We start from the raw sequence: 15,057 nt of genomic DNA on the forward strand, positions 1-15,057 counted from the left end.
TGCTTTACCATGCTTCTCTAGCATTTGTTATGCCTCCCCATCTCTGACCGTGCTCCTCTTTGCTGTACCAAGTTTGCTTGTATCTCCCTATGATTTACTATGCATCTTTAGGCTTTACCATCTTTTTACCAAGCATTGCAATATTCCCTGTGCTTGACAATGCTCCCCCATGCTGTACCATGTTTTCGCATGCTTGCATCTCCTTCTGCTTTCCCATTCTTTCCCCTCAATTTGACCATGCTTCCCTATGCTCTAGAACGGAGACTTTAGCCAACACTGTGCCGCCATCTAGACCAGAAGCAGCCGTTGCCCCTGCTGACCCGTCCACACAGCTGCCCAGATTAGAGGGAGCCCAAATCTCAGGGAGTGTGGCCCAGTCTGTACCTCCAGCCAAACCAGAGGACAGAGCAGCGACAGACAAAGCAGACAGACAGGCGACCGCCGCTAAAGAAAGCCAAGAAGCCACCCCCCCACTGCCACTTCTCGTGAAGCCTGGAGATGCCACACCCACGATGGAGGCCCCTGCTGCTGCTGCTTCCTCGGGCCCTGCTAAGGAGCCCCAGGCCAAGGCAGGGGTGGGCAAGAAGCCCTTGGTGGAAATGAAAGAACCCATGCCATTGGCTGCCCCCACTGCCACAACTGAGAAGGGGGCCAATCAAAAGGAGGAGAGCCTCCAGTCAGGAAGGGGATTGGAGGGTCTGACGAAGGGTGAGGGGTCTTCAGCAGGGAAGGAGGTGGAGAGGCCTGCAGAGGAGGGGCCCATGCGCAAAGTGGAGGCTGCGGCAGGGAAAGGGGACAGGGGGTAAGTTTTGGAGTGGAATGGAGTTTCCTGTGCTTTTCCAAGCCATCGCCATGCTTGCCTGTGCTTTATCAGTTTTCTGCCATGCCTCCCTGTGCTTTAAATATCCATCACAGGGATTTCTATCCTTGCTGAAGGAGTTATAGTGGAGGGTACGTCTCTATGCACGTGTGTCACACTGACGATTTTTAGATATACCTTGAGGACGGCTCTCCCAGTGAAACTTGGTATGGGCATTTCCTTACTCAGTATCTTGTTATGCCATCATCCAGGGCATGGTGACCCATTTCAGCCTGAGTTTTAATGTCTTGATTGGTCATGTCAGTGATGGGTTAGTCTTCAGAAATATCTTCAGAACCGCTCGTCCAAATTTGATGAAACTTTGCATGGCCTTCTGTTACATGAAGCTATTCCACATACTGTGACTGTAGTTCAAGGCTCCCTTATTTTTTAGCAGCGACATGATATTGGCTGAGCTATTGAAGGCTGTATGTTGGAAACTGCTTGTCTGGGTGTGATGAAGTTCTGCCTGTGCATTTGTTAGGAGATGCTATTCCACAATCTTTGGATATAGGTCGTGGTGATCTAGATTATAATCGAACTGACACCTGGATTATTTTATTGGTTGTATGTTACTTACAATACAGACCTTGTTCACTTCGTAGTGAGTGTTTACCTGCTTTGAGGAAGTCCGTGATTGCAGATCAATTCTTTCATTGCACGCAGTGAAGATGTATTCTGAATATCTAACGGCAACCGATTCCTGAATTCAGGAGCTCTATCTTCAATGCTGTCTGCTCTGTCTCTGTTCTAGTGAGAGCAATGTTCAGTTTACACTCAGCATTCTTCCGAGATAACGCTCATTATATAGAGAGAGAGTTCTGCATAGCTGCGATCAACATGCATAGCATCTTGACTACCTCATATCCACGTCTTCTGTGGCTGATTCCACATGAATACCCTGTTACTATTCTTCCTAATGCTTTACCATGCTTCTCTAGCATTTGTTATGCCTCCCCATCTCTGACGTGCTCCTCTTTGCTGTACCAAGTTTGCTTGTATCTCCCTATGATTTACTATGCATCTTTAGGCTTTACCATCTTTTTACCAAGCATTGCAATATTCCCTGTGCTTGACAATGCTCCCCCATGCTGTACCATGTTTTCGCATGCTTGCATCTCCCTCTGCTTTCTCATTCTTTCCCCTCAATTTGACCATGCTTCCCTATGCTCTAGAACGGAGACTTTAGCCAACACTGTGCAGCCATCTAGACCAGAAGCAGCTGTTGCCCCTGCTGACCCATCCACACAGCTGCCCAGATTAGAGGGAGCCCAAATCTCAGGGAGTGTGGCCCAGTCTGTACCTCCAGCCAAACCAGAGGACAGAGCAGCGACAGACAAAGCAGACAGACAGGCGACCGCCGCTAAAGAAAGCCAAGAAGCCACCCCCCCACTGACACTTCTCGTGAAGCCTGGAGATGCCACACCCACGATGGAGGCCCCTGCTGCTGCTGCTGCTTCCTCGGACCCTGCTAAGGAGCCCCAGGCCCAGGCAGGGGTGGTCAAGAAGCCCTTGGTGGAAATGAAAGAACCCATGCCATTGGCCGCCCCCACTGCCACACCTGAGAAGGGGGCCAATCAAAAGGAGGAGAGCCTCCAGTCAGGAAGGGGATTGGAGGGTCTGAAGAAGGGTGAGGGGTCTCCAGCAGGGAAGGAGGTGGAGAGGCCTGCAGAGGAGGGGCCCATGCGCAAAGTGGAGGCTGCGGCAGGGAAAGGGGACAGGGGGTAAGTGTTGGAGTGGAATGGAGTTCCCTGTGCTTTTCCAATCCATCGCCATGCTTGCCTGTGCTTTACCAGGCTTCTACCAGGCTTCTCTGTGCTTTAAATATCCATCACAGGGATTTCTATCCTTGCTGAAGGAGTTATAGTGGAGGGTACGTCTCTATGCACGTGTGTCACACTGACGTTTTTTAGATATACCTTGAGGACAGCTCTCCCAGTCTTGATGAAACTTGGTATGGGCATTCCCACTTCAGCCTGTTTTAATCTCTTGATTGGTCGGGTCAATGATGGGTTAGTCTTCAGAGATATCTTCAGAACCAATTGTCCAAATTTGATGAAACTTTGCATGGACTTCTGTTACATACTGTGACAGTAGGTCAAGGCTAACTTCTCTCTTAGCAGCGACATGATATTGGCTGAGCTATTGAATGCTGTATGTTGGAAACTGCTTGTCTGGTTGTGATGAAGTTCTGCCTGTGCATTTGTTAGAAGATGCTATTCCACAATTTTTGGATACAGGTCGTGGTGATCTAGATTATAATCGAACTGACACCTGGATTATTTTATTAGTTGTATGTTACTTACAATACAGACCTTGTTCACTTCCTAGTGAGTGATACCTGCTTTGAGGAAGTCAGTGATTGCAGATCGAATCTTTCATTGCACACAGTGAAGATGTATTCTGAATATCTAACGGCAACTGATTCATGAATTCAGGAGCTCTGTCTTCAATGCTGTCTGCCCTGTCTCTGTTCTAGTGAGAGCAATGTTCAGTTTATACTCAGCATTCTTCCGAGATAACGCTCATTAAATAGAGAGAGAGTTCTGCATAGCTGCAATCAACATGCATAGCATCTTGACTACCTCATATCCACGTCTACTGTGGCTGATTCCACATGAATACCCTGTTACTATTCTTCCTAATGCTTTACCATGCTTCTCTAGCATTTGTTATGCCTCCCCATCTCTGACCGTGCTCCTCTTTGCTGTACCAAGTTTGCTTGTATCTCCCTATGATTTACTATGCATCTTTAGGCTTTACCATCTTTTTACCAAGCATTGCAATATTCCCTGTGCTTGACAATGCTCCCCCATGCTGTACCATGTTTTCGCATGCTTGCATCTCCCTCTGCTTTCCCATTCTTTCCCCTCAATTTGACCATGCTTTCCTATGCTCTAGAACGGAGAGTTTAGGCAACACTGTGCAGCCATCTAGACCAGAAGCAGTCGTTGCCCCTGCTGACCCGTCCACACAGCTGCCCAGATTAAAGAGAGCCCAAATCTCAGGGAGTGCGTCCCAGTCTGTACCTCCAGCCAAACCAGAGGACAGAGCAGCGACAGACAAAGCAGACAGACAGGCGACCGCCGCTAAAGAAAGCCAAGAAGCCACCCCCCCACTGCCACTTCTCGTGAAGCCTGGAGATGCCACACCCACGATGGAGGCCCCTGCTGATGCTGCTGCTTCCTCGGGCCCTGCTAAGGAGCCCCAAGCCCAGGCAGGGGTGGGCAAGAAGCCCTTGGTGGAAATGAAAGAACCCATGCCATTGGCTGCCACCACTGCCACACCTGAGAAGGGGGCCAATCAAAAGGAGGAGAGCCTCCAGTCAGGAAGGGGATTGGAAGGTCTGAAGAAGGGGGAGGGGTCTCCAGCAGGGAAGGAGGTGGAGAGGCCTGCAGAGGAGGGGCCCATGCGCAAAGTGGAGGCTGCAGCAGGGAAAGGGGACAGGGGGTAAGTGTTGGAGTGGAATAGCCAGCATACGTTGGATCACCAACTCTTGGTAAATATGCACGCTTTGCCAAGTCTGTTTTGGTAGATCTACCTTTGCATGGACCCTGTGAAGTGTTTTCAATGTCCGTTTCAAGCAATTTGTACGTTATTTATTAACAGCACTAACTTGTACTGCTTTGTTTTACCTTGTGAATCCCACATACTTAAGTATGTTATCAAATGTCAGCATAGCTTGAAACATAACTCGAACTAAGAGATGCACAGAACTTTTCAAACTCAACTGTATTCTCCTCATAATTAATCATTTACAAACACACTCTTTTCCTTGAATATGTAATGAGTGTAACAAGCTTTTCTTTAGCCCTGTGGTAGAAGTGTAGTGTTTGCTGTGTCTCGTGTCGTCCGTATCGCAGTGTTATATTTCTAAATAGAATATAATACCGACATTTTTAATCACGTCTTCTGGGACAATACATTATTCAACATTTACTCGGGAGCGTTTGCTTGGAATAAGAGAATTTCCCGTCTCCAGATCGCAGTGTATCCAGTCACACTCCCTGTTCCCACAACACGCCCCTCAATTCAATCATTATCATTGTTACAAGAAGGATCCACTGCGATTTACCTGTGATGTGTGAATAAAAATATCAAAGCAATCAGGATTATGTTGAAATAAATTGCTGAGATTTGGATAACAGAGGGTGCAGCAAAGGCATAGTTTCTTGTAAACACTGCAGGGGGATCAGGAACTCTTTGAATGTTTAGTTTGCTCTGAGCACTGATGAGCAATAATGTCTATAATGTTTCAGCAACCAAACAATTCTGGGATTTGACTTCTATTCATGTGCATGTCCATTGAGACATCTCTTTTATCCTGTAAGACAGTAGTTCAAATAATGTTCAATTCTGGTTTACTGTGCACCTTTACGTAAATGTCAAGTTATCTTTACAAGCCTATAGAAATTTGTATTGACAGCTGCCCTGTGTTATTTTAATACAGTCAGGCACAACATTAGTAACCCATTTGCAGCAATAGTAAAGCATTAACCAATACAAGGCAGGTTTCCAGGCCTGAGGTGTTGGTTGTCTGGTTTTCTGAGTAAATCCCTTCAACGTGTTTTAAGTTGTTAGGAATTAATTTATAAAGGAATGCAGCAGTGGTGGAGTAGTGGTTAGGACTCTGGACTCTTGACCGGAGGGTCGTGGGTTCAATCCCAGATGGGGACACTGCTGCTGTACCCTTGAGCAAGGTACTTTACCTAGATTGCTCCAGTAAAAACCCAACTGTATAAATGGGTAATTGTATGTAAAATTAATGTGATAACTTGTAACAATTGTAAGTCGCTCTGGATAAGGGTGTCTGCTAAGAAATAAATAATAATAATACAACATCTTAGAAACCTGTTAACTGCACAAAACAATGATTGCCCTTAGGGTGCACCCTATAGTCTGGAGGTCACCGGTTCAAGTCCAGGCTATTGTGTTGCCGACCATAGACAGGAGCTCCCAGGGGGCGGCGCACAATTGGCCAAGCCCCAACCAGGGGAGGAGGGCTTAGGTCGGCCAGGGTGTCCTCGCCGCACCGCTCACCAGCGACCCCTGTAGTCTGGCCGGGTGCCTGCGGGCCTGCCTGTAAGCTGCCCAGAGCTGCGTTGTCCTCGACGCTGTAGCTCTGAGGTGGCTGCACGGTGAGTCTGTAGTGTGAAAAAAAGCGGTCGGAGAACAGCGTGTACTTGGGAGTGGAGCGAAGGGGTGGTAGCGGTGAGCTGAGCCTAAAAAAATAATTGGATATGCCAAATTGGGAGAAAATAATAAAAAAAAGATTGACTTGTTTGCCCCGTCTACGCAGTTGTGCACATGTTGCAGTCATTTATAAACAGGGGTGGAGGCAGGGTTACCACCTGGCCCCTTTAAGACAAGCATGCTTTTTAACCCCCATCAAAACCAAAAATGAGTGGATTCTGATCAACATGTCAGGTGAGTGTGAATTGCATGATGCCTCGCTAAATCAATTGAATTGTTTCACTTACTAGTTACCAAAAGCACACTTCCGCCTGGGGTGATTACTTCCTGCCAGGATCGTTTCCATCAATCAGACCTATGCAGCATGCTGATTGGTTTATTTGTCTGATTGGGCGGGACTGTGAAGCAGGATGAAATATTAAATAAATAGAAACTGGACCACAACGTTTATGAAAAAGAGTGCTGGTGAGTGTAAAGTTCTCTAGAATGATGGGATTGCACAGTTTTGATAGATATTGATTGCCATATAACATTTCAAGCAGTAGGATTTCAATCCGTTGCTAGAGGCGAGTTAAAAAACCCGACCTGTCTTAAAGGATCCTGGAATTCTGGATGGAGGTACGTGATGCTCTTGGGAGAGTGTGTGATTGTCAGCTGTGGAATCTCACACAGCAGGCAGCCTCTCCCAGGAGCGTCAGGTACTTAATTCATCATTTAAACACATTATTTACAACATATATATATTTTCAGAACCCTGCTACTTACTCTAAACAGAGATACACCCCTGATGTGTGCTTCTAGCGTGCCTGGTTTTAATCCAGTTTCTTTTAACTGCTTCAAAACGTGTTGGAGTCGAGTTGGAGAATTCTAGCTGGGATATAGATGCTGTTCTGAGGGGAATGTCCTCCCACAATATTCCCTGTAAAACAGCATCGCCCTTAGCAACGTTTCCCAGAGTAAAAGCATAGACACAGTGACAGGTAAGCATTGAAAAGCCCGGAGAGTTAAAGTGAAGCATAGTAATGGATATACGGAAAACTATCGTAAAAGCCTAGTTTAAGCACAGGAAAAGCATGGGAAGCACTGACAAAAACTGCTCAGGTGCTGTCTTTAGCTTGTATTATGCTTGTGAACACACCCCTGTGTTGTGCTGAATCTGTGGAGACAACTGTTTGTCTTCTTGTAAGTTTATATGCAAAAAATACCCATAAAAGTATAACAATAAAAACCAATGTAAAACAACCATGCGTTGTGAGGTACTTAATTTTTCATCAGTTTTGCCATTAAACTGCCATAGATATGTGTAACACTGGCTGGATGGGCCAAAGCGTCTTGATAGAAGTGAGATCCAGCAGCAGCTAGTGATCTGACACTTCTGATTTGATGGCGATCCTCTTGCTGTGCACTAGATTGAGGCTAGATTGTCTGATCTATCCCTAAATTATAACTGACGAGCAGCTCCCAGAACTCAAGGCAGCTTAACACAGATTTATCCAGAAATCAAAAGTTAAAACAATAATTTGATAAGAACCACTCTTTGCAAACATTAAAAAGAATAAGATCATGTAACTTGAGGCCACTTGAATGATGCAAACAGTCCATGTGGAATTGCTCTTTTAATAATCAAAATGCACAAATAACCAGTGTCTGTGTGTTTGTGTGCATGGGCTGCATAGCTTTCTCATATTTGTATTACAGCTATGGCCAAACGTCTTGCGTCACCCTTTAGAATGAACTAATTTTGCTTCATAAAGTCGCATGAAAGCTGCTGAATAATGTTACGTTAACATATTGAATTACGTGCCGTTTTCTAGTTTTCCATATTCTTAACGTGAAATCAGACATTTCGAAATCTAACCTGAAATGCTGTACGACTATTATGGCTTCCGGTAGTTTTGCAATATCATTTTGTTTACATGATGTTAAATAAAACATCAAAGTGATGTTCATATAGTTTTATTTTTAAAATTCTGTCTCAATCCTAAAATTTAGGTGATGTCCGATATTTGGCCACAGCTGCAGTACAATGTCTGTGCTTGTTAGTGTCTGTGAACTCTGTGTTGGTCTTGTCAGGGCTATAACCTCAAGGTGCACTCTTCTGTTTATGTAAATAAATGAACTGATAAATAAACAGTCCCGTTTTTATTTGATTCAGTCACAGCAAGCCTTGCTCTTCGTCCAGATTTCTATCGCGGTTGTTTCAAGGTCTCATTGAAGGCTTTTCAGATCAATTCTAAATGTTCCACAGAGCCGATTGCAATCTCAATGCTGTATCAGGGAGCTCCACGCTGCACAATGGAGCGCAATAGAAACCCGGAATAGCTCCATTAAAAAGCGGATCGGTTTTTCTTTCGTTCCTAAAACCTGTGTGAACTGCGACCAAAGCAACCTGTTTCACCAGTTCCCTTCTCGTGGATCCAGCCAAGCCCAGAATCAGATTTGTTTAATGCTTTCAACTCAATGGGGATCCAAGCTAAATGGGACCAGGATCATCGAATTACAGCTTTTACAACTTTCCCAATTAAGAGCCCTCCTGAAATAAATAATTAAACTCCTTTACTTGTAAATATATAACGTACAGCACTGAAGCATTGTGTAAATAGCAGAGATCGAGGGCTGGCTGGTGAATTCTCTAGGGCAGCAGGGCAGAAGAGCACAGCACACAACAAGACAGGATACCAGGGGGGGTTCAGATAATCAGGGTTTACTGTATCCTTAATCACCTTTGCTCTCTCTGTCTCTCTCTCTCAATGACTGTTGCAGTTCCATTCCACTGCAGAAGGGGGTGCTGAAGCCCAAAGCGGATCTTCCAGTCCCAGCAATTCGTCTGAAGAAGAGACTGAGCTTCACCCAATCAGAGGACAGCACCCCGCCCCGCTCTACAGAGTCATCCTGCACAGGGAGCCCCGAGACCAAGCGAGCCCACAGCAACGGAGTCCCGGCACCAGCCAGTCAGAGCCCGGCACAGCCCCCCGCAGCCAATCCCCTCGTAGCACCCAAGCGCACCAAGAAGAAGGTCCCGCCCCCTCCTGTGTCGATCGCGGAGACCCCAGAGAGATGGGAGCAGAGTGAGAGGAGCGAGGCCGCAGCAGTGGTACGACACTTTCTGTACCTAAAGAGGATTCACACTCCATTCTAAGTGTGTTTAAGAGTAAGATTGAGGGTAGTCCCGAGCTGTTTATGTCTTTGCTCATGAATTGATTATTTGAGTTACCCACAGTGAACCATGGTGTGTTCTGTTTACACCACGCAGAATTAACCATTTACTTATTATGATAAAGTTAATGAAGTGATTTCTTTTAGTTGTACCGAATAAACATTAGGCATTGAGAACGACTTCTAGTGGAAAAGTTAGTCATACTGATTGTTCAGTAGTTGGATGATTCATTCAAAAACACTGAGACACAAGCTACTTCATCTGTTATCCTTATTGTATTGTAGGCTGTATTGTAAATCGTATCAACTTCAAATTTGTATTGACTTTGTGTTGTGTGTTTTTCACCCTCAGCACCCGAGTCCTCTCCCCAGTCCAGGGCTGGTCAGTTCGAGCCAGTCTCTTCTGGAATGGTGCCAGGAGGTTACCAAGGGTTACCGTGCTGTACGCATCACTAACTACACCACATCCTGGCGCACTGGCATGGGCTTCTGTGCCATCCTGCACCACTTCCACCCAGAAAAGATGTAAGATTCCTGGTACCGCTTAGAATGATTCCCATAAGAAAAGCACAGCAAAGTGTAGTAAAGCACAGTGAAAGCACAGGAAAGACCAGAGAGGTAAAGCATATTAACAAACATGACAAACCTTGGTAATTTATGGTATATGCATTGTATATGCATGGGAAAACTATAGTGCAAACTTACTGCTGTAAGCTTTTCTAAGGGACAGAACGCTATTGAGATTGTCTGTTTAATGATCTACACCAGGGCTGTCCAACAGGGGGCTCTTGAGCCCTGTATCTCTCTGTGAGCTCCACAATCCGGCTCTTTTGAAGTTTCCCTTTGGAAGACAGCAAGGACAGTCTGCAGTTATAGGCAGAAATTGGCATTGCTGAGTCCTGTTGCCCGAAGTTTTGTTCCCATTATTCGTATGATCTAACCCATTTTGAAAAGCACAGCTCATGATCCGGAACTTCCAGTTTCTCTTCCTCATTCCGGTATCTCCATGGCGACCTGTAGTCCCTGGACTCCTCAGTGACGTCACTCTAAAAACAATCCGATTCTGTCAGGTATTCCGGTTTCTGATCTAACCAGAACAACACGGACCGGGCAGTCAATCAGACTGTATGGGCATCTCAGAATATATGAATATCTGTATGGACCAGTGTTCTGATAACACATTAAATTGACAGGTCTGAGAATGACTTGAGTAAACCTGCAGTGAAAACAGCAGAGGCTCCACTTCGGAAACACAAAGCGGGTGCAGTGAGGGGTCAGACTAAAAGGACACGACAGGGAGCCGTGGAAATTCATACTGGAATGAAGAAGAGAACCTAGGAGTGCTGGAGACTTCCATCAGGAGCTGGGCTTTTCAAAATAGTTTTCATACGAAAAAAAAAAACATTCGGAACTACTCAGAGCGATTGCAAATATCATAAAGAGGTAAGGGGGAAGGGACCATTTTATTTAACTATTCATTTACCTTAATGAACATCACTACTGCAACAGTATACACTGTAATGTACAGTTCATATACAGTTTATGACGATGTTAATTTAAATGTTTAAATGATTTATCATATTTTCTTGTTCTTCCCCAGAGACTATGATGCTTTAGACCCCCAGGACATCAAAAACAACAACAGGAAGGTACGGTTTCTATGTTTAAGGCTAAGACTTTGGCATCTCCACTAGGTGGCAGTCAAAACACACACAAAACCAATATGACTGGGAGGGGGGGTGGAAGGAAATCTCCTTTTAAATGTGATGTAGCACTGGACTGCTCAGGATCTTTGAGCCAATCAGAGTGCACGTTTCACCTTCTGTATGCCACAAAACATCACGGAGAATCCCTATCCATGACGTGAGCCGCGGCACTTCCACTGTGTACTGTGCTGGAGAACAGCACGGAGGCGTCATTCTGCCACACAGGCACTGGCAGGTCTGTAACCCTCTGATACGAGATCTATGGTCCTAATATGTGGACCTCGTGGTCCATTGCTGTGGAACATAAGAACATAAGAACATTTACAAACGAGAGGAGGCCATTCGGCCCATCTTGCTCGTTTGGTTGTTAGTAGCTTATTGATCCCAGAATCTCATCAAGCAGCTTCTTGAAGGATCCCAGGGTGTTAGCTTCAACAACATTAATGGGGAGTTGGTTCCAGACCCTCACAATTCTGTGTAAAAAAAAGTGCCTCCTATTTTCTGTTCTGAATGCCCCTTTATCTAATCTCCATTTGTCTCCCCTGGTCCTTGTTTCTTTTTTCAGGTCAAAAAAGTCCCCTGGGTCAACATTGTCTATACCTTTTAGGATTTTGAATGTTTGAATCAGATCGGATATTTTACTACTTTGACAGGCATGTTTATGACGATGGTTAAACAATTAAGCACATGTTTTAAAAACTAGAAGGAACTTCCTAAAACAGAGGCTGTCAAACTCTTCACTGGGGTTTTAACCACAGAGTTGAATCAGGACCCCCCAGCTGAATACTGAGGAAGGCGAATCCAAACCAACAATAAAAACTGCAATGAAAGCAGGAGTCCTCTATATAGTGTCTGTGCGTATCATAAAGCCGTCTCTCCGTCTCTCACCACTGTTCTGTACATTACATTTATATGTTGTTTTCCAGAAATTTCCAGAATTTACTGGGACCTCCCCCTGGTGCAACCTTTTTTGGACCCCAGTTTGAGAACCACTGTCTTGGAATGAATACCAAAGGGTTACAGTTGAAGTTTCTCAATGGTTCTGCCGTTGTGACCCTCTGCCTCTCTCCTTTTACCTAGGCCTTCAACGGCTTTGAAAGCCTGGGGATTTCCCGTCTCCTGGAGCCCGCCGACATGGTCCTTCTGTCGGTGCCGGACAAGCTGATAGTCATGACCTACCTGTGCCAGATCCGCGCCCACTTCACAGGCCAGGAGCTCAACGTGATTCAGATCGAACACAACAGCAGCCAGAGCACTTACAAGGTGGGAAGCTTCGACACAGACACCCACTGCTCCGTTGAGCCAGCCCAGTTCTACGCCGACCGCATCCAGGCTTCGGGGCTCAAACCCCGGCCCGAAGAGCCCAAGACCTTCCGAGGGGCCGTGGACAAGGAGAGGGAGCTCAACAAGTGCTGTACCCAGGAGGAGAAGGAGAGTCCTGGGGGAATGCTGGACTCCACTGCAAAGGATTCTCAACCGGCCTCTAATGGGAAAGCTAACGGCGCCGAGGTGAAACCGGGGGACTTAGTGCCGCCCCCCCGGACCAAACGGACTCTACTGAAGGTGGAGGGCTTGGAGGAGAGAGTGGAGGGGGAGAGGGAGAGGCTGGGGAGTCAGGGGAGTCAGGGGGGCCCCGTGGCGCCGCCACGCACACACACTGCCGCCAAGTCGGGCTTCTCTCACGTGAGAGATGCGGACCTGGTGAAGAAGCGGCGGTCTCGTCTGAAGAGCGACTCGCAGTCCATGGACGAGTCCGAGGTCACGGAATCCAGCCCCCAGGGGAGAACTGAGGTAGAGAGAGCTGGACAGGAACTCACTGACACCCCACCAATACATACAAGCACAGAGAGGTTTTATTACCAAAAGATTTGGTTTGAAGTCATTGTAGCTAACAGAATCCTTTCACTTCCATTCACTACATTGGTCTCAAATAACAAACATATATTTGCATTTAAAACTTGACATTGAAAGTACAAATTCAGTTCTTATTTATTATTATTATTATTATTTATTTCTTAGCAGACGCCCTTATCCAGGGCGACTTACAATTGTTACAAGATATCACATTATACATTATTTCACATTATACAGATATAACAGTATTTTACATACAATTACCCATTTATACAGTTGGGTTTTTACTGGAGCAATCTAGGTAAAGTACCTTGCTCAAGGGTACAACAGCAGTGTCCCCCACTGGGGATTGAACCCACAACCCTCCGGTCAAGAGTCCACAGCCCTAACCACTACTCCACACTGCTGCCTCCACACTGTTTATAGCTGGCCAGGAACCTATTTGAAGGTTCCTGGCCAGCTATAAACCTATATTTTTACTTATTTTACTTATTGTTACAGTGCTGAAAACACAATGTATTAGTTTATACAGAAATGACATGCTTTGCATAATTAAAATACTACTAACCAGGATATGACAACACTTTGAGAAACATTATAAACATCAAATGTTATTTACACATGCTGAGGAATCAGATATCATCACAAGCATTTGAAGAACATTCTTAGCCTAACTTACGCAGCTGTGAATTCAGTCTATCAGGAAACAGTGGCAATTGGGCCTTGACCTTAATGGGTAAATCTACTGGTTTAAATAAATAAATACATATAAAATAAAAATAATCCTTTCTCCAAGAGATTTAAGAAGCCTTGCAAACAGTAATAGATTACCATACAGTACCTTCAAATGAGTTTGGAGAGCTACAGAATATTCTTAATGATATTTATAGCTACACATTAGTGGCATACAGTCCACAAGATATGTCCTATCTTTGGAAGAGAATTTCCTTACGTGGCTGTAGTATGTGTCCAATTGTGATGTCACTGTTTTGAATGGCCTCTGCAGTGCCTTAGCTATGACTTTTCAAGCCGTGATTAAAAATCAGCATGCCATCAGTGAGGCTTTGAGTTATTGGATTCAGTGTTTGGTTGTGGAAGTCGTCAGGTAAAAGATAACCGTTTCCCCAGCGCCGGGGGATGCTGTGTTTTTGTTCACAGTGCTCTGTTTTGTGTTTGCCACAGACCCCCCTTTCTGAAGCTGGATCAGCGTCACCTGTGAGACGGCAGAGCCAGGAGACAGAGGGAGGTGAGTCAGTCTCTCTGTCTGGCACGCTGACAGTGTTACATCTTCAATATCTCCAGAACCACTGATTCAATTGTGATTAAACATGAAAAGGACCACCTGTAGTACATGTTATTGAGAGTATCAGAATCTGGGGGAAGATTTGGGCAAGATGTAATCTCTGATTAAACTCCACAAAGGAATACCGGTCCCTGAGAGCTTTAACCCTTTGCGGTCCTATGTCGGACCCTGTCCGACATCATCAAAAAGACGCAAAAAACAGGTCTCTAGTCGTTTTTTCTCCGGAAAAAGCCGAGAAAACCATTCAATGGCAGAGTGAGACCGATAGAAGCCGAAAAAAAAGGGCGTATCTCATGAATACAGATAGCCCCGACACCACATAAATAACACGGACATAAACAAACAAGATAGCTGCTTCTGCATCCAGCGCTCAAAGAATATCACAGACATTTACAGAGCTTTTTTTAGATGTTATAGTAATAAAATAACGACTTGGATTATTGAGGAGTTTGGTGATAAAACGACTGATCAAGAGATGATTTATCGGTATGTACTATTATTAAGAGGCATTTGAAAAATATTTCGAACAAGGGGTGGGGCGGGGCTGGAGATGCAGTACTGAGTGTCCTGTTGATATGCAGTGACTTTTAAACCTGTTTTACTGTGAAAAAAAATACTTTTAAACAGCACATCTAAAATAAACTGCTCGTGTGAAAATAAATTGGACCTGACGCGCCTGAGACGCGCTGAATAAATGGACCACTAAGGGTTAAGGAAAGGGTGCGTTTGTGACAAATCAGTTGCATTTGCTAGCTTTGCAGCATATTTTCATTGCCTGTTTACAGTCTCGGTACAGCAGTAAAAATGTCAGCATCTCAGTGGAAAGGAAAATTAGCTTCCAATTGGCTTCTAAATCACTGAGTGCTGAAATGAATTGCCATTGAGTGGTACCCAATTGTAAAGGTGAGGGAAGGACTACTTGTATTGCTTTAATAAATATGTGTGTTTTGATTTATTTAATAGTCGTGTGCAAATGTATTAGAACA

The 15,057-nt window shown here is 45.1% G+C and overlaps 1 protein-coding gene across 12 annotated transcripts in view; it reads left to right on the forward strand.

Moving 5' to 3' along the window:
- Positions 1–15,057, forward strand: part of LOC131696656 (EH domain-binding protein 1-like protein 1) — a 59,348-nt gene that overhangs the window by 33,647 nt on the left and 10,644 nt on the right. For 11 of the 12 annotated variants that reach the window (XM_059012076.1, XM_059012084.1, XM_059012077.1 and 8 more), the window contains 8 exons: positions 257–802; positions 2,035–2,583; positions 3,761–4,309; positions 8,816–9,146; positions 9,561–9,733; positions 10,809–10,857; positions 11,995–12,705; positions 13,951–14,014. In XM_059012076.1, the coding sequence (XP_058868059.1) occupies positions 257–802; positions 2,035–2,583; positions 3,761–4,309; positions 8,816–9,146; positions 9,561–9,733; positions 10,809–10,857; positions 11,995–12,705; positions 13,951–14,014 (2,972 nt within the window). The remainder of the gene's footprint in view (positions 1–256; positions 803–2,034; positions 2,584–3,760; positions 4,310–8,815; positions 9,147–9,560; positions 9,734–10,808; positions 10,858–11,994; positions 12,706–13,950; positions 14,015–15,057) is intronic. The other variant, XM_059012083.1, reaches the window with a different exon arrangement.

Source organism: Acipenser ruthenus, chromosome 43 (genome assembly GCF_902713425.1).
Source record: "Acipenser ruthenus chromosome 43, fAciRut3.2 maternal haplotype, whole genome shotgun sequence".
Lineage (NCBI taxonomy): Eukaryota > Metazoa > Chordata > Actinopteri > Acipenseriformes > Acipenseridae > Acipenser > Acipenser ruthenus.